Raw genomic sequence first — 24064 nt, 5'->3', positions numbered from 1 at the left:
TGACTTGTGGGTTTCATTTTCTGTAATGTCAAATGCTTTCACTGCCAGCTAAAGAAGATTGTAATCCATGATATGAAAGTGATTGTGCTGAAGGTCAAAAATGGAAAATGCGTCCAGCCAACAGGAATGTGTATTACTAAAATAACTATCAATGGCAGAACACAGCTCTGAGTTTGTTGTTTTAGCAAGATGTAGTCATAATGCTATTCTCGGATGAGACTTCTTGCAGGCATCACAAACTGTCAGACTGTGGAGGATCAGCACTCCAGACTGATGCAGTTATTCCAATATGCACACACAACACCGTTTGCTCCAGGTAGTTGTTTCCCTTTGAAAATGATGTTATACCACTATCATTAATAAGAAGAATTCGAGTCACTCGAGATGCTCAGTTAAACTGTGAAGCTTTCGTTGATTGCAAATACCTACTCAGGCTCACAAAAGAAATCTACATGCCAGTGACGATCATAAGAATTTTAGGTGGTCAAGGAAAACTTCGGATCACTAACTGTCATGAGAAGCCACATCTCATCCCTACAGATATGTGTGTAGGTACAGCCAAACCAGTCCAGAAAGGGCGGTTTAGCGCCATCATCGAAGAATTGTGCTCACCACAGAAAACAGAGTGCAGGAAACTATTACAAAACTGCCAATAGGATCTGGTTTGACTGAGAAACAACATCAGCAAGTGATAGCCATTCTGCATTAGTTTTTGGATGCTTTCAGATCTGGAGCGGAGAAAAGAGAGATTGAGTGGGCCACAGTAAAACACCATATCAACAGTGAGGATAAAGTGCCACTGGTTGAAGAAACAGATAATGCCCGAAGAAATGGTGAAGATACTGCAAGAAAACATCACTGAACCAGCAGAGTGTCCTTGGTCCTCTTCAGTGGTCACTATGAAGGAGGAGGATGGTGCACGGAATTTCTGCATCAACTACTAATGACTTGCCAACTTTCTGCAACAAACCTGCCAATTGGAGGACCGGGTGCCATCATGTGAGGTACACAAGAGGGTCAGCAAGGTAGTGGCCTACACAAGAGGGTCAGCAAGGTAGCAACCACAACAGCTGGTCACTCTCTTGCCTGCCAACTTCCTTACCCTCTGCACATGTCTGCCAGCCCTTCCCATTGAGGGCAAAATGCTCTTTCCGTACCATGTGGAGAGACTCAGTGGCCATTGACAGTTTTCATGAACACTGTATTTCTTAGTGGTAGTTCTTGGGAATAAAATCTATTTTTTCCTTGATGGTGGTGGTTAGTGTTTAACGTCCCGTCGACAACGAGGTCATTAGAGACGGAGCGCAAGCTCAGGTTAGGGAAGGAAATCGGCCGTGCCCTTTCAAAGGAACCATCCTGGCATTTGCCTGAAACGATTTAGGGAAATCACTTTTTCCTTGAATCCTGGCATTTATCATTTTACGTGCAGGAGAAACACCCCAGATGCCCACCTGTTATCATCCTGAAATTCACAATCTTGGTGTCAGAAGAGGGATCTTCCCCTCCATTTGATCCGAATCAATATTTTCCTGCCGATCCTATGTGCTGGCAACCATAGTAATGCGTTAAGTTTGCACCGTGGACCACTTAGCTGCCTGCACTAAACATGCCTTCGGGCATACATGACAACATGTTAGACTGACGGTCCAATGAGGCATGTGAGCGCATTATATGACCACGCTCTGCATCGCGTCCCATGATGGGGTGAGCCGCTGGCAGTAGAAGTCTCACTGCAGGCTGCACTGGTGCTGTGTGCTGTAATGAGGCAGCCGTGTCTCACCGCCACCTCAATGCTGCTGCTTTCACTGCCCCCGATGCAGATGCTGCCTTTGCCGCAATGTGACGTAAGTGTCGCAGCAATGCATTCTGCTAGTTAACAACTCTGGAAAACTTCTGCTGAGCTATCTTTCCATTGCCTAGATTAGATCAAGACCTTTTCTGGTGTACACTTGTTCATTCTCAGTCCTAGTTTTTTAACCATGCCTGATTTACATCCTCACCAACTAGTGGTGATGACCGAATTGATTCCCAATGCTGCAACTGCAGTCCTGAATGAGCCTGATAGCATTACTTTACTGCAACAGCAGATAAACACCCTGTCACTTGAAAAAATAGAGCTACAGGAATAGCTTAACACGATAACTCACAAATGTGAAGCCAGAGCTGCTGAAAATATGGCAACTGTGGGCAATTCAAGAGCCTCTAGTATCAGATATAGTCAGTACACTTCCAGCCAAAACTTTTGTACCTTTTCTTCCTGGAAAGCCAGACGGATATGTAACAACACTTTTGCAAAGTGTCAGGATGTAGGACGTACATGCACAAGGACTGACCATTTTTTGTTAAATGTCACCAAGTTGAAGCTTTCGGGCGAAGCGTGAACTTATGTTGATTCAGTAGATGCATTGCGGGAAGCACCCACTTTTGAATTCTTGACAAATTGATTGGCAGAGCACTAGAAAAGTGGGGAGGACTTTGATGCATTTGTGGACAGAATTATGGCAGTATCTTGTTGCACATGCACCTAGGAAGGGATAATACATGTAATGAAGTGTTAATCGAAGAAGCTGAAGTGAGAGAAATCAATGTATTCATATGAGGAATCAGTCCATATATATGGAGCGAGGTAAAAGTAGCCTCCCCCACCTCCTTGCATGAAGCAGTCAGACTTGCTCTATTATGTGAGGAAGCAGGAAGATTTTTATCCACACCCACGTGTGCCAGTGAAGCACGACATGTGTGCATTAATGACACAAATTGCCAGAGATGTGGGAAGCCCAACCATAAAGCCGAGTGCAACTGGGCTTCCTGCTGTAAGAAATGCCATACCGTCGGACATGAACAGGATCATTGTCTGCAAAATAAATGGCCGAATTCCCCAAAGAGGAATGTGCCAGCAGGCAACAAAAAGAAATAATGATCAATTGAACATGAGTACAACTCCACGGGGAAACAAGCGTGGACAGGTTCTAGCACCCACCTTGCCCCCATTGAAATGCATGATCCCTATGAAAAGGGAAAAACCGACTGAGGTGGCAAATTTAGTTTTAGAGGGGAAGCTCAGAGGGAAGACTGTCAAAATTCTTTTAGATACCAGAGCTCAGGTTAGTGTTCTTTTTACTTCTAATAATGACAAGTGTGTGCTAAAACCACCATGCTACACTATAGCTGGACTGGAGATGAAATCATGATTATTTTTGCAGACACTTGTACAACAGATCTGCAAATTGAAGGGAAAAAGTATGTCTTTGATATGGAAGTAGTGAGGAAGTGTAGATGGAATTTTGATATTATTCTGGGGAATGATTTCCTAGCATGCTATCAGGCAGTGATAGCTTATACGATGCAAACTGTTTGGTTCAGTGATACACACTGCCGTCTGGACAGTGAGCACGCGTCTCATTCGTGAGGAACCTGTGAAAGGAGGACTACCTCACAGGCTCCAACTGAAACACATACATGGGCATTGAAAACTGTCACACCTGTAACAATTAGCATTGGAATGGGAAAAGTTCTGTGGATCAAAGCCAAAGACCGGGTACTACTGGGACCAGACTTTTTGGTTGACCCACTCACCCAGAATGTGAGGTATAACTAAACCTAAAGCAAAAGGGAACAGGTTTCAAATACCTGCATGCCTGTTGACAATTTTGGTCAACAGGATGTAGAAATCCCACATGGCACAATACTAGCCAGTGATGAAGAAGTTATGCAAATAATAATTTCAAACCAGAAACAGTGTCAAGAGAAGAGACATAAGCCTTTGAGGAAGATTTGCGCATTAGTGCCTTCAATAAGAAATCAGTTGACAGAGATGTTGGCACATTTGCCGGAGTTGGAATAAAATATTTTCCATCCAGTTTTAGAGGAATGTGTGCCCTTGTTCAAGGAAAGGCAATACTTTCCACAAGAGACACTAGACCAATGGCACAGAAGCTGTATCATTTACCCCATCAATTACAATCTATTGTTGAAGATACAATTCAGCAGCAATTGACTGCAGGGATAATTCAACAAGACCTTATACAGGTTAGGAAATTGCAAATACTTTAAAACATTGGACATGCATTCTGGATATCATCAGGTTCTGATCACACCACAAGATAGACCTAAAACCGCTTTTGTGGTCCAATCTGGATTGTATGAATTCTTACAAATGCCTTGTGGTTTAAGTAATGTGGCTGCCACTTTTCAAAGATTTGCCAACTTGTTATTGAGAGGTTTAAAACCTACTGTGTGTCTTGTGTATCATCATAATTTTTGCAAAAACAATGAAAGAGGATGCTGAAAGATTAAGACATGTATTGTCTAGATAGCAAAGTGCACACTTGAGTTTAAAAGTAGAAAAACATTCTTTTGCACAGTCACAGGTTCAGTACCTGGGGCCCATCATTAGTTCAAATGGAGTTAAGCCAAGTCCTAGGCCAACTGAAGCGATGGATAATTTTTCAGCCCCAAGAAATGTTAAAGAATTACAATCTTTCCTAGGTTTAGCCAACTATTACAGGTGTTTTGTGCAGGATTATGCTACAGTAGCACAGCCTTTAACAAAATTAGTAAAGGAAGATGCAGTATTTGAATGGACAGATAAGTGCAAAGCAGCAATGAGGAAAATTAAAGGAATTTTGACTAGTCCACCTTTACTTATATATACAAATTTTGAAAAGCCTTTTATTCTTTTGACAGACACATAAGATTATGCTGTTGGAACTGTTTTAAGTCAGGAATATAATGGTGAGGAAGGACTAATTGGTTACATCTCTAGACAAAGAACTCAGCAGAAATAAATTGCAGTGCTACAGAGGAGGAGTTGCTAGCTCTCATGCTTGGAGTAAAATGCTTTACGTGTTACTTGTATGGATGTCAGTTTACTGTGCTTACAGACCATACTGCTTTAGTATAAATGTTAAGTTTAAAAGACCCAAGTAGTCACTTGACCAGATGAGCATTAAAATTGTCAGAATATGATTACACAGTTCGGCATAAGCCTGGCCACCTGCACAACAATGCCAATGGCCTAAGCAGGAAGGTTACATTTGCGCAGACAGATGATGTTTCCATAGAAGAATTGAAAGAATCACAGGATAGAGATGTAGAAAGGCACCGGCGTGCACCACTATTTGATTTTGTTACAAAGACGGTATACTACACTACTGGCCATTATAATTGCTACACCAAGAAGAAATGCAGATGATAAACGGGTATTCATTGGAAAAATATATTATACTAGAACTGACATGTGATTACATTTTCACACATTTTGGGTGCATAGATCCTTAGAAATCAGTACCCAGAACAACCACCTCTCGCCGTAATAATGGCCTTGATATGCTTGGGCATTGACTCAAACAGAGCTTGTACAGTACAGCTGCCCATGCAGCTTCAACACGATATCACAGTTCATCAAGAGTAGTGACTGGCATAATGTGATGAGCCAGTTGCTCGGCCACCACTGAGCAGATGTTTTCAATTGGTGAGAGATCTGGAGAATGTGCTTGCCAGGGCAGCAGTCCAACACTTTCTGTATCCAGAAAGGCCCATACAGCACCTGCAACATGCGGTTGTGCATTATCCTGCTGAAATGTAGGGTTTCACAGGGATCGAACGAAGGGTAGAGCCACGGGTCGTAACACATCTGAAATGTAACATGCACTGCTCAAAGTGCCCTCAATGCGAAGAAAAGGTGACCGAGACGTGTAACCAATAGCACCCCATACCAACACGCTGGGTGATACGCCAGTACGGCGATGACAAATACACGCTTCCAATGTGTGTTCACAGCGATGTCGCCAAACACGGATGCGACCATCATGATGCTGTAAACAGAACCTGGATTCATCTAAAAAAAAGGGCATTTTGCCGTTCGTGCACCCAGGTTCGTTGTTGAGTACACCATCGCAGGCGCTCCTGTCTGTGGATGCAGGGTCAAGGGTAACCACAGCCATGGTCACTGAGGTGATAGTCCATGCTGCTGCAAACGTCGTTGAACTGTTCGTGCAGATGGTTGTTGTCTTGCAAATGTCCCCATCTGTTGACTCAGGGATTGAGACGTGGCTGCGCGATCCGTTACAGCCATGCGGATAAGATGCCTATCATCTCGACTGCTAGTGATACGAGGCCATTGGGATCCAGCCTGGCATTCCGTATAACCCTCCTGAACCCACCGATTCCATAATATGCTAACAGTCATTAGATCTTGACCAACATGAGCAGTAATGTCGCGATACGATAAATCGCAATCATGATAGGCTACAATCTGACCTTCATCAAAGTCCGAAACGTGATGGTACGCATTTCTCCTCCTTACAGGAGGCATCACAACAACGTTTCACCAGGCAATGTTGGTCAACTGCTGTTTGTGTATTAGAAATAGGTTGGAAACTTTCCTCATTTCAGCACGTTGTAGGTGTCGCCACCGGCGCCAACCTTGTGTGAATGCTCTGTTAAACTAATCATTTGCAAATCACAACATCTTCTTCCTGTCGGTTAAATTTTGCATCTGTAGCATGTCATCTTCATGGTGCAGCAATTTTAATGGCCAGTAGTGTATAGCACAAGACCCTGTTGGGTAACAGAGTAGTAATACCTAAAGAATTGCAACAACAAATAATAGCACAGAGTCATAACATTTTACAGGCCTACCATAATGGGCAACAAGCCACGAATGCAAGAATAGCCTCAAATTTGTTGTGGAAAGGTTGACAAACTTACATTAGGAAGTACATACAAAATTGTCTGCCTTGAGTGCAAACAGCACCTCCACCAAGGACTAAAGTTCCTTTATAAACATTATCATAAGCACCAAAACCACTTCAAATCATGGCTCTGCATATCTGCAGCCCATTTCCAGAAAGCACCAACAATAATAAATATAAATTGTCTACTATTGATCACTTTTCAAGATACTTAATTTTGATACCACTTGAGGGTATCACTTTGTATTGCCTTTCAGAAGTCCCAAACTATTGTGTGAATGCTATCATACAATAGTTGTATTCATGAGGCAATGGGATACTCCACATATGAAGCAGTCTATGGGAAACCCATGAACTCACCATTTTAGATTGACACACTGCCCCCTGACATAAACATAGCCAAAGTGAAAAGGCTAGCCTGCAATCTCGAAGTCATATGGAACCAAGTTAAACACAGTAATTTCAAAACCACACAAAAACAGCTAGAACGCGACAACAAAGGCACTACCCTCCCTCCATATAAACCCAATGACTTGGTATTACTCTGAAATCCTGTAGTAAAAAAGAGACTAACTAAAAAGTTCATTCCTTGGTACGAGGGCTGTTCCCTCTATTGCGCATCACCTCCATGGTGAATGCTGAAACTCAGTTACCTGATCGTACTACAATAGTACACTTTGATCCGCTAAAGCTGTATCATGGCCCAGCTGTCCCATCTCAAGCAGCATACCTGCTCTCTCACCCCGTGTGTGCCCTGACTGGGACTCGAACCCGGGATCACCTGCTGACATGGCAGCTGTCCCCATTGATGTATATCAACAACACCAGTCAGCAGCTGAGGGTTTCAATTAGTTATCATTTATTCTAGAGAAGCCACATGATCATCAATGGTAAATGTTCTTTCAGGAACAGTTACTATTCTTCATTATTGTTAAAGGCTACCTGGCCATTGACCTTCATCTGTGCGAATGCGCACAGGTTGCCGAACTCTTACGGGAATCACCACCTTAGTGAGTGCGAGTAATGAGCGGATGGGCAAATGTCTATTAGCAACATTACGAATGTAGATTGCTGACAGTTGGGAATGTGGGTATCACGGGAAGCACGCAAGGGATAAGTCCCTGTAGTCACGCCATTCATCTGTGTCCTAAGTGTCTCAGATGGACAGGGCATCTGCCATGTAAGCAGGTGATCCCAGGTTCGAGTCCCAGTTGGGGCACCCATTTTCAGCTGTCCCCATTGAGGTATATCAACAACACCTGTCAGCAGATGAGGGTTTCGATTAATTATCAAGGAAACTGTATTCCTTCGTCACACCACTTGCTACAGTGCAGCGCACATTACTGAATGGCACACTCAGACTTATTCCAATTGAGTGGTCATTTCAAGCATTACGTCTGTGCCTGTAGCTCTACTGGTTATTGCCATTATTGCATGGATTTGGTGTACGTATGGCTACTGTAAATCCCACAAGCCATCACCGTGGGTTGTACCAGATCCAAAGCCAGATGGTGAATACTGTGAGTAATGTCTGATGAATCACATTATTTCACCATCATGGCCCTCCCAATAGGTTAAGTTAGAGAGTTTTGTATAACTGTATACTCAAGTTTTAAGCAAATTTGTAGAAAAAACAGTTTATGGGAAAGTAGTTTCCATATACTATGAGTAAAAACAAACTAACTACTTGTAATGAAGACGTTTGATGCTTGGTTTCTTCAATTGCCAATTTCGCCTCTTACAGGCTAAAAAAATGGTTCAAATGGCTCTGAGCACTATGAGACTTAACTTCTGCGGTCATCAGTCCCATAGAACTTAGAACTACTTAAACCTAACTAACCTAAGGACATCACACACATCCATGCCCGAGGCAGGATTCAAACCTGCAACCGTAGTGGTCGCGTGACTCCAGACTGTAGTGCCTAGAATCGCTCAGCCACTCCGGCCGCCCTTACAGGCTTGCTCTGTATTCGTACCTACCTCTTATTGTTAGCTTACCCCCTGTTTATTGTGTCACACTTGAGCCTTCATTGATATGATTCCCCTGTGTGAGTGTTGTAGTCACTGGTATTTGACATGCTCTCATTTGGCCAGCCATCCCTCTTACTATCTCAACTCTGGGTCCATATTACGACCCCTGGGTGACAATGCACTTTGGCTCAGCTGCAGCCCAGCTGGTCGTCACCGTCACCACCACCACCACCACCACCACCACCACCACCACCACCACCACCTTGGGTGCACACACACAGTCGACTACCAGCTGTTGCACCGACACTGACGGCTTCACAAAGTATGTAGGAAAAGACATTACATTACCATGTACTTCCAATTATGAAGGACTCAAGTGACACCAATGGATAATGATACTGTAAAGTAGAAACACAAACTTTATACGCCCTGCCCCTAATGCATGTTTCATGATCAATTTTTTTAAAATGAGACTTCATTCCTCCGTTAGTTTTAAGACTCTCTTTTAAATAAAAAACACTAAATGTTTGTCGGCTTCCACATACGTCAAAAGATAAACTTTTTGTGTTTTGAATAGGTCGTTAAGTGTGATTATTAACAATAACAGACCTATAATGAGCTCTCATGGAAGGGGGAGGAATTGTACCTGGTAATGTGTAAAAATGACTTCCATCATATTAACTTAGCTTCAGGTAGTGGAGTCAGCAGTTACGTAAGCTATTCTGCAGTACTGTGGCTGGCTCCCACGCTATTATGCTGAGCTAGAGACGCCACCGTGGTACTGTTGAGTAAGAGATGCCAACTTTCTGCCACAAACGTGCCAATGGGAGGACCGGGTGCAGTCACGTAAGGTAAATAAGAGGGCTAGCGAAGTAGTGGTTGCAACAGCAAGTCGCTCTCTTGCCTGTCAGCTTCCTTACCCTCTGGATGTGACCGCCAGTTCTTCCTGTTGAGGGTGAAATGCTCTTTCCATACCGTGTGGAATTCACTCCACGGCTGAAGCCAGTTTTCATGAACATTGTATCCTTAGTGGTAGTTCTTGGGAATAAAACCCATTATTTCTCTCAATCCTGGCATTTATCATTTTACGTGTAGGAAAAATACCCCAGATGCCCATCTGCTACCATCCTGACATGAACAAGAGAGATCAGTCCATTGCCATGCATCGATGGCACCCTAGAATGCTTGAAAGGAGCGAAGTATTTCTCAGCTATGGACCTGCAAACAGACTACTGGAAACCTGAGGCTGACTGGGAAAAGACTGCCTTCACATCTCCTGACAGTCTCTATGAGTTTAAAATTACAATTTTTGGACTGTGTAAAGCTCCGATCACGTTCAAACATATGATGGGCAACCTGTTTTGACATCTTAGATGGACAACAAGTCTTTGCTGTCTGTATGACATTGGTTTTTTGCAAATTTGATGAATATTTAAGGTGCCCAACAATGATACTGAAGTGTTCAGACTGCATGCTTCTTTGCTGCCTAGAAACAAAAATTTTGGGGTGTCTAGTGAATTGTGATTGAATCCATCCCAATTCAGGAGAAATAAGAGTAGCCAAAATTTTCCAACTCCTTAGCACATTTGTGATGTGAAATTTTCTTCAAAATGTGCACGTACTATAAGTGATTCATAAAGGACTTCTGTACCAAGGCACATCCCTTGCATTAACCACAACAGCAAGATGCCAAATATTCCCGAAATAAGGTGCAAGAAAGATCTTTCCTTGTCCTTAAGGGTTGCTAACAAATTTCACAGTCCTAGCATTGTGTGGCAAGAAAGCTGAGACAGAACTTAACACTGTCAATAGCTGTTATGAAATATGTGCAGTTCTAGGGCAAATTCAGCAAGGTGCTGAAAACAATATAGCTTATTATTTCAGAATTGTCTCCAAGTCTGATATGAACTACTCTAGAACCTAGACTGAGTCCCTTGCAACTGTCTGGGCCATCAACAAGTTCTGGCTTTATTTATTAAGCATACCATTCACCAGTATGTGAACAACCATTCTCTATGCTGGCTGATTAGCCTGAAGGATCTGTCAAGTCAACTGTCGAAATAGACACTGAAGCCTCGTGTTTATGGCATCACAGCAGTATACAAATGTGAGTGCTAGCACAAGGATGCTAACTACCTTTCAAGGAATCCACTAGTGGAACACAACACTGTGGATGAAATCTCAGTCATCACAAAATTAAACTACATTGCTGCTGAACAGAGAAAAGATCTAGTATGACTGAAAACCATAGAAGCCTTGAAGAAAGAGAAGCAGATCAAAGGAGAATTCAAATTAATAAAGAGAGATTTGTGTAAGAGGAGTTACAATTGAATGGGATGGAAATGATTGCCCATCATCCAAGGTCAGCTATTTCCACTATGCTCCAATATTGGGTTGCCAGGGATTTGTGAAGACTCTAGGCAGAATCAAATGCAGGTATCACTGGTCAGGTCTCTACTGATCTGTTATACACTATGTGAGATGTTGCAAGGAATATCAATGATGAAAGCATACATAGAAGTTACGTCTGTGGCATCCAGCACCGATCCCATCTACATCAGTGCCATTCCATAAAACTGGACTCAATCTTCTAGGGAGTTTCCAAAACTGACAAATGGATATCAGTGGGCAATAGCTTACACTGACTATCACACCAGCTATGCTGTCACCAAAGTCATGATGACTGCTGTAGCTCTGGAAATTGCATAGTTCCTTGTAGGAAACATCATTTTAAAGCATGGAGTACCCCTTGTGATGACCTCTGATCATAAAAATATTTTCAAGTTGAGACTAATATCAGAGGTAATTTCATGTTATAACATCACCCATAGGATCACAACTGCCTAGCATACACAGATGAATGGCCTCACAGAATATTTTAATAAGATATGAGCAGACATCCTCTTGATGTAAGTTGAAGTTAAACTGAAAGACTGGGAGAAAACACTGCTCATCGTGACATTTGCATACAAAATAATGAAGCAAGACACTACAGGCTTCACACTATCCTTTCTGCCCCTACCGTTGTAGGACTGAAATGAGAATGGATACACTGTTCCCGTGCAACCAGAGGTTACTTAGGGTGACTACATGAGATGCATAATCACCAGGACTGAAGAAATGAAGTAGCTGGGTTGGCTTATGGACCCTGGACACCCAGGAGAAACACTGGGAGCATTATGACAGCAAGCACCATCCAGTCAGATACCATCTGGGAGACCTGGTATGGCTTTTTACACCTTTGCAGAAATTGGGACTGTCAGGAAAGTTACTAGAGCACTACTTTGGACCTGATCATATCCTTAGTCACTTGGTGGACATTACATAAGATCCTTTATCAAGAGAAGAAAAGTGGAGAAACATAGTCCATGTTCTCTGTATGAAACCCTTTTATAGTCCAGGGGCATTTATCACTGATGGGAGGTTCAAGGAAATGGGAGACCCCTCAGTAACCATAAAGCCTTGATGGAAGGGGCTACCATTGATGCTCATCATAGTAATGATTAATGACATCACCAGAATACGAGGTTGGTGACGCAATACAAAGGACCTTAACAAGAAGGTAGTTCGATGAATCCTCTGCCAGGCACTCAAGTGTGATTTGTGAAGTATCCATGTAGATGTAAATAAATCCAGGGTGCTGCAGTTGGCCCTAGCAAGAACTTCTCCAGGAGAGGGAGGACTGCCATGAGCTGTGGTGCACGCAGAGTGGTGTAGTGATCAGTGTCACTGGCTTATGTGCTGCAGGTCATAGCAATTATTTTTTATTTATTACTTATCAGTTCTGTTCTAGCTGTACATTGGTATTCATAATAAATATGCTTTTGGTGATAAGTTTTGTATTTCATTGACAAACCTGTTTTCGAACTGGGATTTGGTTCCGATTATGACATGACAATATTATGTAGGTGTTGACTGTGTTTCACTGACAACCCTGCTTTTGGATTGGGATTTGGTTCTGATCACAATGTGACAATATTATGTAGGTGTTCATAACATTTTGTTGAATCTCAGACAAACAAAATAAGAAGCTACATTGCACAATCTCATGAGTAAGTTATCACAGTAAGCTAATTATGACTGCTTACAGCTAGACTGATTTTTAAATATATTTCAGTTGGTCTGAAAAAATAGCACATGCTTTCAATCCGGCCATTGATCATGATGGCACTTATTTAACCCTCGAGTGGGTGCACCTATTTATATAAAGTGTGTAGATCACAGAAAAACATTGTTTTGTACCATTCCATTATTGTAAGACTGTACCTATTCCTTCATTACTACTTCAATTAACACAGTGATAAGCTGTGTTGTCATATCCAAATTAGCAGCATTAATATTAAATAAACAGTGAGCTAGGCGAGAAAAAAATTTACTTTCCATACAATAAAATGACCCAGATTCCAAGCTAGCAGCACAGTCCCACAGGGAGGCAGTTATGTATGAAATAATTAGTAATCAAATAAGTGGTTGCAAGGGATCTGATGCAAATGTGGTGCTTAATGCATTGAGTGGGTCATTAGTATGGAGTAACACCAGTGTGCAGCCAACAATGATGTAATAAAAGTTAATTTTATTATTGTTTAATTGTGATTTAGCTCATATAATCTAAGTTTATTTTGTCATTGTTTAATTAAACTAAGATTACACTGTGATTCTGCACATACGTGTTTACCTTGGTAACATAAAGACAGCTGTTCTTTACATGTGTATGAAGTTTGCTGCATGCCCACTTGTGTTATGAAAAATGATTCACCTGCTTGAGGGTTAAGAACAATGATAAATATGCATTCGTTAATCGAAGATCTATTGGGGTGGGCTTATGCAAATCATCTTAGCACCAAATGTGCCCTTGCATTAGATACTATAACAAACTCAGTTTAAACTCTATAGAGGATCAAAGTTATACTCACAGATAAGTAACTGCTATACTTACCCTACTTTTATCGAAGAATGGTGTAAGCATGAAGCCAAACATGATTATGGACAGACTGTAGAGAAGTATAAGAAGGAAGACAAGCAGATAGCTTGTATGCTGGAACACCTTCAATGTGAAGAGAAGTACAGTGCTTATGATAGTAAGCACCAGCACAAAAGCACCATAAATAATGAACCATGACAGCCTGTAAACAATACCATGCAGAGGTAACTAAATAAAGCATTTTATGCAACACACAAAATAAGCTAATACATTTATAATTTAACTGCAAAAAAAGCTTATTGTAATATTATTTTTGCCTATGTATGGAAGGCATACATAGAAAGGAAGGTAAATTTATAGAGCACATTTATTACAGAATTATAAAGAAAATCTACTCATATCAAGATTGATGCTGATCAGAAAAAGCTGTTAGAAAACTATGTAGCACACAAGTAACTATTTTGTTACATTTCAGGAAGCCATGAATTAAATAAAGCTCAAGTAAGTATTCATGTTATACAAAAGATGACTTAGACACTAATGATTAAAAAGAAGACAGAGTGAAGATAGAGATGGGGGCAAGGAGACACGATTGGAAAAAGAGAAAAAGAAGCACTAATGTGAAACTGCAGAACACACATTTCAAAAACTGGCGTGTGCCAAAAAATTATATAATTTATTACATTAAACAGATAGCCCCTGGAGCAATTAAATAACTGATGAAAGTTATGAAATATTACTCAAAATTAGTAGACCACAAACTCAGTTCAATGTAACTACTTACTGCTATAATAATATTACAAATGACACTAATATGCATATCATACAATGATTTTCTTATTTGAAGTATTTACTTGTTCCCTATTATTCATTTGTTTGTTGAGTGCATACAGAAGTTTGCAACCTCTTGTACAATTACTAACTTTGCTTTCACAAGTATTACACAAAAACTCATAAAATATTTCAACTCCGTTTTTAATCATTGATGAAATGTTAAAAGCAGCTCTTCACAAAATAAAAGACCTGCATCTTACACTGTTTACTGTTGATTAGGCAATCTAAGACTTTTGGACCTTCCTCATTGAACACACAAATGGCCACCTACTACAACGAACAACATTGTGTTCATAACATACCAACTAAAAATATATGCGAACGATATTAGGAAAACATAGATTGCCACTCACCATAAAGATTACCCAGTGAATTTCAGACAGGCACAACAAAAACCCAGCTACACATTAATAGCTTGTGGCCAAAGCCTTCACAGCAAAGACAACACGAAAACACACAAATAAAAATGGTTCAAATGGCTCTGAGCACTATGGGACTCAACTGCTGAGGTCATAAGTCCCCTAGAACTTAGAACTACTTAAACCTAACTAACCTAAGGACATCACACACATCCATGCCCGAGACAGGATTTGAACCTGCGACCGTAGCAGTCGCGACACACACACACACACACACACACACACACACAAAGGAAGCGTAGCAGTCGCGACACACACACACACACACACACACACACACACACACACACACACACACACACAAAGGAAGCAAGCATACCTTGTGTACAAGTGTGACCACAGCTGCCAGTGGTAGTGGTCATGGGTGCATGAAATATCCGTGTGTGTGTGTGTGTGTGTGTGTGTGTGTGTGTGTGTGTGTGTGTGTTTCTTTGCTGAAGTAAGCTGTGGTCATGGGTGCATGAAGTATCCATGTGTGTGTGTGTGTGTGTGTGTTCTTTGCTGAAGTAAGCTTTGCGCAAAAGCTATTAAAGTGTAACTGTCTTTTCACAGTGGCTCTCTGCATCTCATCTCAAAGGCTCATCTTTACAGTTAGTAGACTATATCCTTTTCCTAATGTTGTTGATATTTCAGACTGGAGTAGTTTCCATTTAGCAAAATGAGCTTTGGATGAATAGAAAGCTAAATAAAGGGACTTAGTAAATTGAGTAGGGCCTAGAAGTTATCCCAAGTTTCAGTGAAAGGCTTGTCATGTTTTCTACCACTGAATTACTGTATAGGCTCATGATTACAATTGAAAAATGAAATGTTGTATGGCAAGGGCCCCCTATCAGGTAGTGCAAGTCCTTTTAATTGATGCAGCTTCGGCAAGTTGCATGTCAATAAGGATGATATGATGATGAAGACAGCACAACATCCAGTCTCAGTCAGGAATCGAACCCAGGCCCCTCACATGACATTCTGCTGCACTGACCACTCAGCTATGGAGGCAGACATTGGAATTCAGCATGCTACATTTTATGTTCTTGCATACACATAGTTATAACAATATGTTTTAGTAAGGTGATGGGGACAAGAGGAGACAAAGACAAAAAAAGGGGGTGCTGGTAAAACACACACACACACACACACACACACACACACACACACACACACACACACACACACTGCTATTCACCTTCTAGCTTCCACCTTTGTCTCCCCTTGTCCTCAAAACAAGAGGGTCGGTCTCATCCTGGGATCTGAATGAGCTGCCTTTCCTTTTTAACCTTTCCCAACCTACTCTACTCCCCTCCCCAAGAATAGATCTGTTCCTCCTGAAATATCAGACTGTGTCATGTATTTTTATATGTGGCTAGTGGCAGTAGTGATATTTAACCTCCTGAAAGTAAAAAATTCTGCCGCATAATTTTATAGATTTTGAGAATGAATTTTCCATTTGAGAGAATTGCAGAAATGGTCAGAACCAAAAATTATGAGAAATCTACAACTGATTTTTTTAGTACAGTTAGAATACAGGAAATACACTAGAAGAGTGGAAATTAACAGTAATCCACCCACTCCACTATATAAACAGGATGACAAGCAATATGTCAACAGTTACAGAAGAGTGTCACTTCTATCAATGGCATATAAAGTATTACCAAAAATTCCCCCAAATACAGTTGTAGAAACTTAGGGCAAAAAACTAGAACATTAGGGTGGTCTCTGAAAGAAAATATTCTGCATATAACAAATTGTTAACTTAAAAATAATAATTTGACACAAAATATTAACCAGCAAACCTATACTATTATAACATATATTATAAGATATTAATTGGAGGAGAGATTTGATACAGTAGACAAACAAACAATAGACAAAGCTGAGAATTTGGTATTAAAGTGAAATCAGCAAACATAATCTGTGAAATAAATATGATATATGGCATGAAAGTTAAGGAAGAAATATCTTGGGAATTTTAAATAAAAATAATATACGAGAATGTCGTCACCATTATTTTTAACTTTGTTTTAGAAACTACTTAAGGGTTTGGAATTCAGAGCAAAAAAACCACAAAACTGAACCACTAATTCCATAAAGGAAATCCAATGTAAGGTCAACTGCCTACAAGACATTAGTCAAATCAGGTTATCTTCCATTAGGGAAGTTGGTGCATTAAGTGACTGTGATATTATTTATAAATTATAGAGCTCAGCAATCGGTTGTCCTTTTTTTGTAGGTTTTAATTGGCAAATCCAGATTTCGGCTAGTGTCTAGCCATTATTAATGCACTATTTTCTAACCTCGATTCATGTGAGTTCCCTGTTGTTTGGTCATATTCAAAGAACTATGACTGACACCGGATCAAAGCAGGCTGTGAAATTATACAGTCCAACCATACATGATGGCTTGTTGCACAGTAGGACGAGGGGATGGGGATGCTACCTTCATGGAGTGGGATGAAGTAAGAACAGAACTACAAGTGCCAGACAATAGAACTCAGGGCTTGTGGCTAGTCAGTAAGTTGCAAGCAACTGCATAAGGCACTTTTTCTTTTATCCAGATCTCCTGGACCATCTGCTCATCGAGATACGTGGGACAATCTCGAGATAAGGCAGTAAGGTCGCCATTTGCAGTTGATACAGCGGGGAGGAAGAGGCAGTCTATCGCCCTCGTGCGCATACCTACCACAGGTTACAAATTTGGCTGTATGTTGACAAGACATTCTAGTGTGGTTGTAATGATAACACTGGTAATGGCACATCTTGTTTGTAATGTACGGTTGGACTGTATAATTTCACAGCCTGCTTTGATCTTGGACAGAAGCACCACTCTATCAAAGGTGAAGGAAAAAGAGTGCAGGTGGACACTAAGGAGGAATCTACCTCTTTCATTACCCAATGGATGACAATGACACCCTGATCAGAGAGGTATGATTGGATTTTGGTCTCAGTCAGACCATTGAGAAGCCTAGCATAAATAACATAACAGGAAGAATTTCAAGTTATATGGGCCCTGGCATGAACAGGACAGCTGTGGAGAAGTGAGTGGGCAAGCTGCTGCTGTGCTTGAGAATCAGTAGTAGTCTCCAAAAGCAAAGTGCCACTCAGTAAATGAGAGCAGTATTTCACAGGTCTGGCAATTGCATCAACACCTTTCTGAATAATAAATTGATTTTCCATTGGGAAGGACTGACCATCTTCAGTAAGAGAAACAATGAGGAACTGTGGTGCAGCTGGAAGGGTCTTTGAATAGTTACCATCATTCCATCTACATTTCATAGACGTGGATTGTGAAGATGATTGGCTAATTGTGAGAAAATCCCCATGACAGCCAGCGCCTCCAATGGCGCGCCCCTTCCAACTGGGGCTCCCTTCACAAGATGGTGCACATGGCTTAGGTGATTGTTCACACCTCAGGTCACACCTCCCGAACACCTGACAGAGGGACCAATCGGCTATTTGGGAAGATAATCACCCCTCCCTGTGCTTGGCCTGTACCAGGGGGTATGTGCGAACCCTACCTGTCGACTCGGGGCTGAGAATTGTAAGTTACCCAGTCACCTGTTGTGTGTCCGATGTGTGGACCGGCCTTCAGGAGTGCACAAGGAGTGGGAGGAAAGGAACAACAAATGCAGAAGCAGAAGAAGGATAGGAGAAGGGAAACAAATAAAGGAAAAGGGAATGAAAAACAGTGGTGACACTGGTCATATGTCAGTGTTGGGCAATGCAGGACATTTCCAATAATACCCAAAACATGTTCCTTAAGGAAGAGTAAAAAAGGGGATAGACATGCAGCACAGAAAGGAAAAAGGCTGGGACCTCATGCTAGCCAAGCACGAACCCACCAAAGAGTGGCAAGCTCCCTGGGGGGAAGGGGGGGGGGGCAAAATCAGGTTTCAGAATTTAAGTAGAAGACACAAAATTAATGAGAAATATGAAAATTTGCCAAAATACATAGACATAAATAGATGAAATAGAGCAAACCAGTAACTTTAAATACATTGGAGAAAGAACATGGTGGACAGGATTAGAAAGATCTTCCACAGAATTAAGATTTATTTAAAACTGAAATAAAATTAAAAAAAGCTATGTAATAATGGTAATATTGGTATATTTATATACATCTGAATATTTAACACTGCCCTATAAGCTGAACAGAACAGGCAAACTTTCAAGATGTTATTTAAAGGCTGTAATACACGTAAAAAAGGCTTGGAAAATTTGAAATCATGAGAAATCTACTAAAATATACAAAAAATATATGAATGAATGGTAAAGAGAAGGTTAATCTTCTGTGACAGCTCTACCATATGTATGGATCCATCTAACAAAACAAGCATTCCTTTATTTCTGGAAAGACAAGTCAATCATTGGATGGATTACAGAAGTAAGGAAAAAGGCAGGAAGGGACAAATATTGAGAACTGGAAATAATAAAAGGTATTTAAATAATAAAATACTAAATTGATATCGATTTCAAGGCTGAAAAAAAATAGGAACAACATGGATGAAAAAAAAAAAAAAAAAAAAAAAGACAGTATGGTATGGGGAGAGAAGATGGAGGAGTACTGGGAAAAATGGAAACAGCAAACGAGGAGGAGGAACCGAAAATGTTACAAAGGGTCACCTCAGATAGTGCTGTGAGTTACCGTCTTTTCCTGGCAAATGGAATTACATAATTTATGAGTAGAAACTGAAAAGTTGCTGCAAGCATACTTTTAAATGCAATGGCAAATAACAAATCTTAATTTCAACCTCTCTCACCAGAAGACAGAATCCCTGAGTCCCATAATCTTCATACCCTCCTTAATTTTATTTTCTTTCTCACCGACGATGAGTATAAGCAGGTACGTAATGAACTGTGATAATGCCATCACCATGTACAGTGGTATGACAACACGGAATGCAACCATCCAGTCTGTAAAACAAGAACTTTCATTACGTGATGAAAACACTGCATAGATCATAGTACAAGGACAAATTAGGAAAGTCTTGTCAGAAAGGGAAGACTAGGTGAGTGGGGAGGGTGAAGTTGTAGAGGGAGACCAATGCTTAACTAAAGCAAGCAGATTCAAACAGATGTTATAAAGGGCTGGTGACTATGACAACAACAGCAACAACATGAGCAATATGTTCCCCTAACTTCTGGTTTACTGACTTGGTAGCTGTTACATTTATGCACACAGATATAAACCTGGAACAAACCATAATTTGTTTCATAATTCACTTCTGCATTTATCACATAAATAAAATAGTTACAAGGAACTATAATTTTGCTTTGGAATGTACAATCACATAGGTTTAGTTATAAGAATAGTATTTTGTTCAAGTAATGGCTCACTGTAGCAGACTTCTGACGTCTAATTCAGTACCTACACAAATCTTTGATTTGTGTCAGAAAATTCTCTCTCTCTCTCTCTCTCTCTCTCTCTCTCTCTCTCTCTCTCTCTCCACTCATCTAGGGGTTTCATTAGACACCACATCATGAAAGTACAAGCCATTTACGTAAGACATTTTTGCAGCCACAAGCTTTGCATTCTTTTGCTGGCCATCTGCCTTCTCTACTCCATTCCTTTGATAACAGTACAAACCCTTGAAGTTTTTTATCAGTGATCTGTAATTTGATCACAGATGTCTTCCTGAGTCAGTCCAATGCTCTTGAAGTGCATCCTTTCTTCCGTGAACAATTTATCAAAGCTCTGTTGTTCAGCTTATTAAAAATCTGCATCATTAGTCAAGTAAGTCCATCCTGAGCAGCTGATTATAAAATTTATGATTTTCTTATTGACTCCATTAGCCAACCATTATTCCAGTATAACTCCTCTTCCCTGCAGTCCATACCATCCATTGTCTTAGGACCTATTACGTTGCCCAGGGTACTGAACCCAAACTTTTTATTTTTAATTGGAGTTTTTATAACTTTTAAACACATATTTGCTATCAACTTTTGCATAGTTTCTCCGACATTATTTCATTTCATTCAAATCATTCTCATGATTCCATCCATTTCACTCCAGTGAATTTAACACAGAATTCCTGGTGTTGAAAAGAATTACTGAAACTTTAGTATACAATGATAGCATTTCCTGTACTTTTGTAGAAAACAATGCATAGTTACAGTCAGATATGCACAACTGATCTAATCTTTGCATTTTAGCAACAACTGTTGAGCACAATGAATTTAGATTCTTAAACAACTAATCAGAATTTAAAGAAAAGCTTTCATAATTTCATAATATACACAGAAGCAGCACACAGGGAGCTTCAGCAATTTTCTGTATGAGATATGCTTTTGAGGAACATACACGTTATCACCATTCCATGATAACAATACAAATTTATTTCAGAATGATGTATTTCCTTTCTGACTTACCTCCTGTATATGCTTCTTTTGGAAAAAGTTCAAGCAAGATGTGAGGTACACTAATATCCTTGCGATTAGAATCCAGCTAAAAAGCAAATGGGAAAGCAAATAGTTAATCAGATGTACAGTGCTGTATTTTAAGTACATGCAAAAAATTGGAAAATAACATGTTTAGTTAAAATATGAGAAAAATAAATTTGAATATCAGTTTCTTCTACAAGAGTAAAACAATACAATGTAGGAAGAAACAAGTCACCATCACCATCATGTACATTAATTCTTGGAAACTTTGAACAAATACTGGAACAAAATATATCGTTTACATTTTATTATAAGTTACCTACTTTCCAACTCCATCAACAGGTATATGTGGTTGGCAATACATAAAAACAATATTGATCCTTGACAGCTTATTTTAAGAGTTACATCAACAAATGCAATAAACAAAATTCACTGCATACGCAAGCAAAACCCAATGTATCAACCAAATACTCCAGTTATTCAGCAATTTCTGGTAAGTTAATTAAAATATCTCAAGAGAGTAAAGATGCCTGGACTCAACAGGTACCTACAATATTTTACACATGTTATATAGAAGAGCTCCCATTCAAGCAGCAGTTACTGGAGATCACTGAAGCAACTAACCATTTCTAGTAATTGCTAAAAGGCACAGGTGATCCCTGTTTTTGAAGAGGTTTATCAGAAAGATGAGCCTACTCATAGACCTATATCATTGACAACTATTCGAAAAACTATGGGACATAATTTATGCTAACATATCATCACTTTCTGCACATAAATAATGAATAAAGAAGGATGCCACAAACAAAGTCTTGTGTAACTCAGCTGACAGCCAGAAAGCAGTAGACAGAGGCACACAGGTTAATGATGTATTCCAGGAGCACCGAGTTCATTTCTATATATTATGTAAATAAGATAAAGTGCAAGCTTACAGAATACTAGATCTCCTTAGGAATTGATTTGATGATATCTTAGCAAAAAGAATTCAGTGCATCCTTCAAACTGGGGACAAATCATTAGATGTGAAAACAGCTTTGGGCATACCCCAAGGTAGTTGTGTTGGTCACTATGCACATAAATGATCTGGTAGATAATGTCAAAAGGTACCATGAGGCTGACAATGGATAATTGGTGTTTTTTTGCATGTGTAGCAGAGCCTTAACACAAGAAGACTGTGTGAAATGAGAGAAAAATCTGCAGAATACAAATGGTTGATTTAGTTACACGCAGTTCCATGGGTCATTTGAACACTTCTTTTATGGAAATCATGTGGGGCAAGTCAGTTTGTAGGATAAATATATATAACTAATGTTAACATTGATGAACATTTTATTTTTTAGAGCTACTCATGCAGCTACAGTTAAAAACAAAGATTTTTTCGTTATTTACATGTCGCCGGTTTTTTAGATAGAAACTTGTGCATGAAGTAGGAGTTTTACTAGTGAAAACTATTTCAGGTTACAAGTTAAATTGCTTTGCTACCTGTGATTACATTTTACATCACTAAGAAAATAATTAAAAAAATTTTGTTGCTGCATGTTGTAATCCTTTGCTGAACCTCTAAAACTTTTAAAAACTATATAAATAAAAATCAACTGCCACATGCCGTGAAAGACACCACTTGAGAACGGCATGACTGATTTGATTGTCTTTTTTTTTTCACAATTTGTAAAGACAATATTTGAATGAAACAAATTTTTTGGAAAAATCCACTAGAAAAGTCAGAAACTTGGATAATATTTTTGTACAAAAATCTCAATGAAACAAATTGTGAATGGTCAGTTTGACAGTTCTGCTGTCACACACGGGTGATCCAGGAGGAATGTCATAATTTGTGAGGTGATTCTACAGGTAAAATGAACCAAAAACGTTCTACGAACACAAGTCTGGTTTTTCGATCATTACCAAACCTGGAGGGAGTTGATGACTACACACATCTATAAAAGGATATGAAGAGAAATACGAATCTTATTTACCAAAATGCTGTGTAGGCACTGTGGTTGACATAATAATGCTGGGCAGATGACTGATCCAATCCTAAAAAGATGTATGGGGGTTCTCCAACAGGTGGCATCACTGTGACATGACACAGGGGACAGGGGCAACAGCTGCAAGTGTACCCAGTGTCCAATCATGGGTTGGATCATTCAGCAGTTGTGAGGCCATGTGCATGCTGTGCTTTATAACTGAGCAAGTCCATTGTGTCCATGAATACCAACATACCACACAGGTTCACCAGTGCACAATTCGCAGACATGTTTGTGGACAGGTACCGTTATGGCAGTGCCAATGCATCTGTGGCAGAATACCAGAGACATTTCCTGATAAACGAACCCTCTGTCCTGGGGTATTTCCCAGGGGTTTATATCCAACATTACATGAATCCAAAACACTACACAGTGTACACCACAACATCAGAACGTGAGGCCATCTAGTCCAGCTGAGAAACTACAAGGGTACAATGGAGTCCTACCACTAGTACACAGCGCATTAGCCATCAGCTCAATATTCCACAAACAAGAGTGTGGTGTACATTACATTCTGAGGTTGTACCCAATCCATATGCAGCTTATGCAACATCGATATCCAGGCGACTTGGTAAGCAGACAAACAGTTTTTGTTAATAGTTGGCTGTCCACACAGATGTTATACAATAAAACTTTATTTACAGATGAGGCTAATTTACACACAGTGGTATCATGAACACATGTTATTCTTATACATGGGAGATAGAAAACCTACATGACACTAGGGGGAGACTAGATTCCAAATTAGGTCCTCAGTGATGGTATAGTGTGATATGATTGATGACCTGGTCATAAGGCATGTATTCCTCCCAAATCACATGACAGTTGC

At 40.1% G+C, this 24064-nt stretch overlaps 1 protein-coding gene across 2 annotated transcripts in view; it reads right to left on the bottom strand.

Moving 5' to 3' along the window:
* LOC126100161 (cholesterol transporter ABCA5-like) overlaps positions 1-24064 on the bottom strand; it is a 337905-nt gene that overhangs the window by 173646 nt on the left and 140195 nt on the right. For both annotated transcript variants that reach the window (XM_049910704.1, XM_049910705.1), the window contains exons 6-8: positions 21197-21272; positions 19588-19741; positions 13603-13789 (exon numbers count right to left, since the gene is read on the bottom strand). In XM_049910704.1, coding sequence (XP_049766661.1) covers positions 13603-13789; positions 19588-19741; positions 21197-21272 — 417 coding nt within the window. The remainder of the gene's footprint in view (positions 1-13602; positions 13790-19587; positions 19742-21196; positions 21273-24064) is intronic.

The sequence above is a fragment of the Schistocerca cancellata genome, chromosome 9, assembly GCF_023864275.1.
Source record: "Schistocerca cancellata isolate TAMUIC-IGC-003103 chromosome 9, iqSchCanc2.1, whole genome shotgun sequence".
Lineage (NCBI taxonomy): Eukaryota > Metazoa > Arthropoda > Insecta > Orthoptera > Acrididae > Schistocerca > Schistocerca cancellata.
This window is presented reverse-complemented; position numbering and strand designations above follow the sequence as displayed.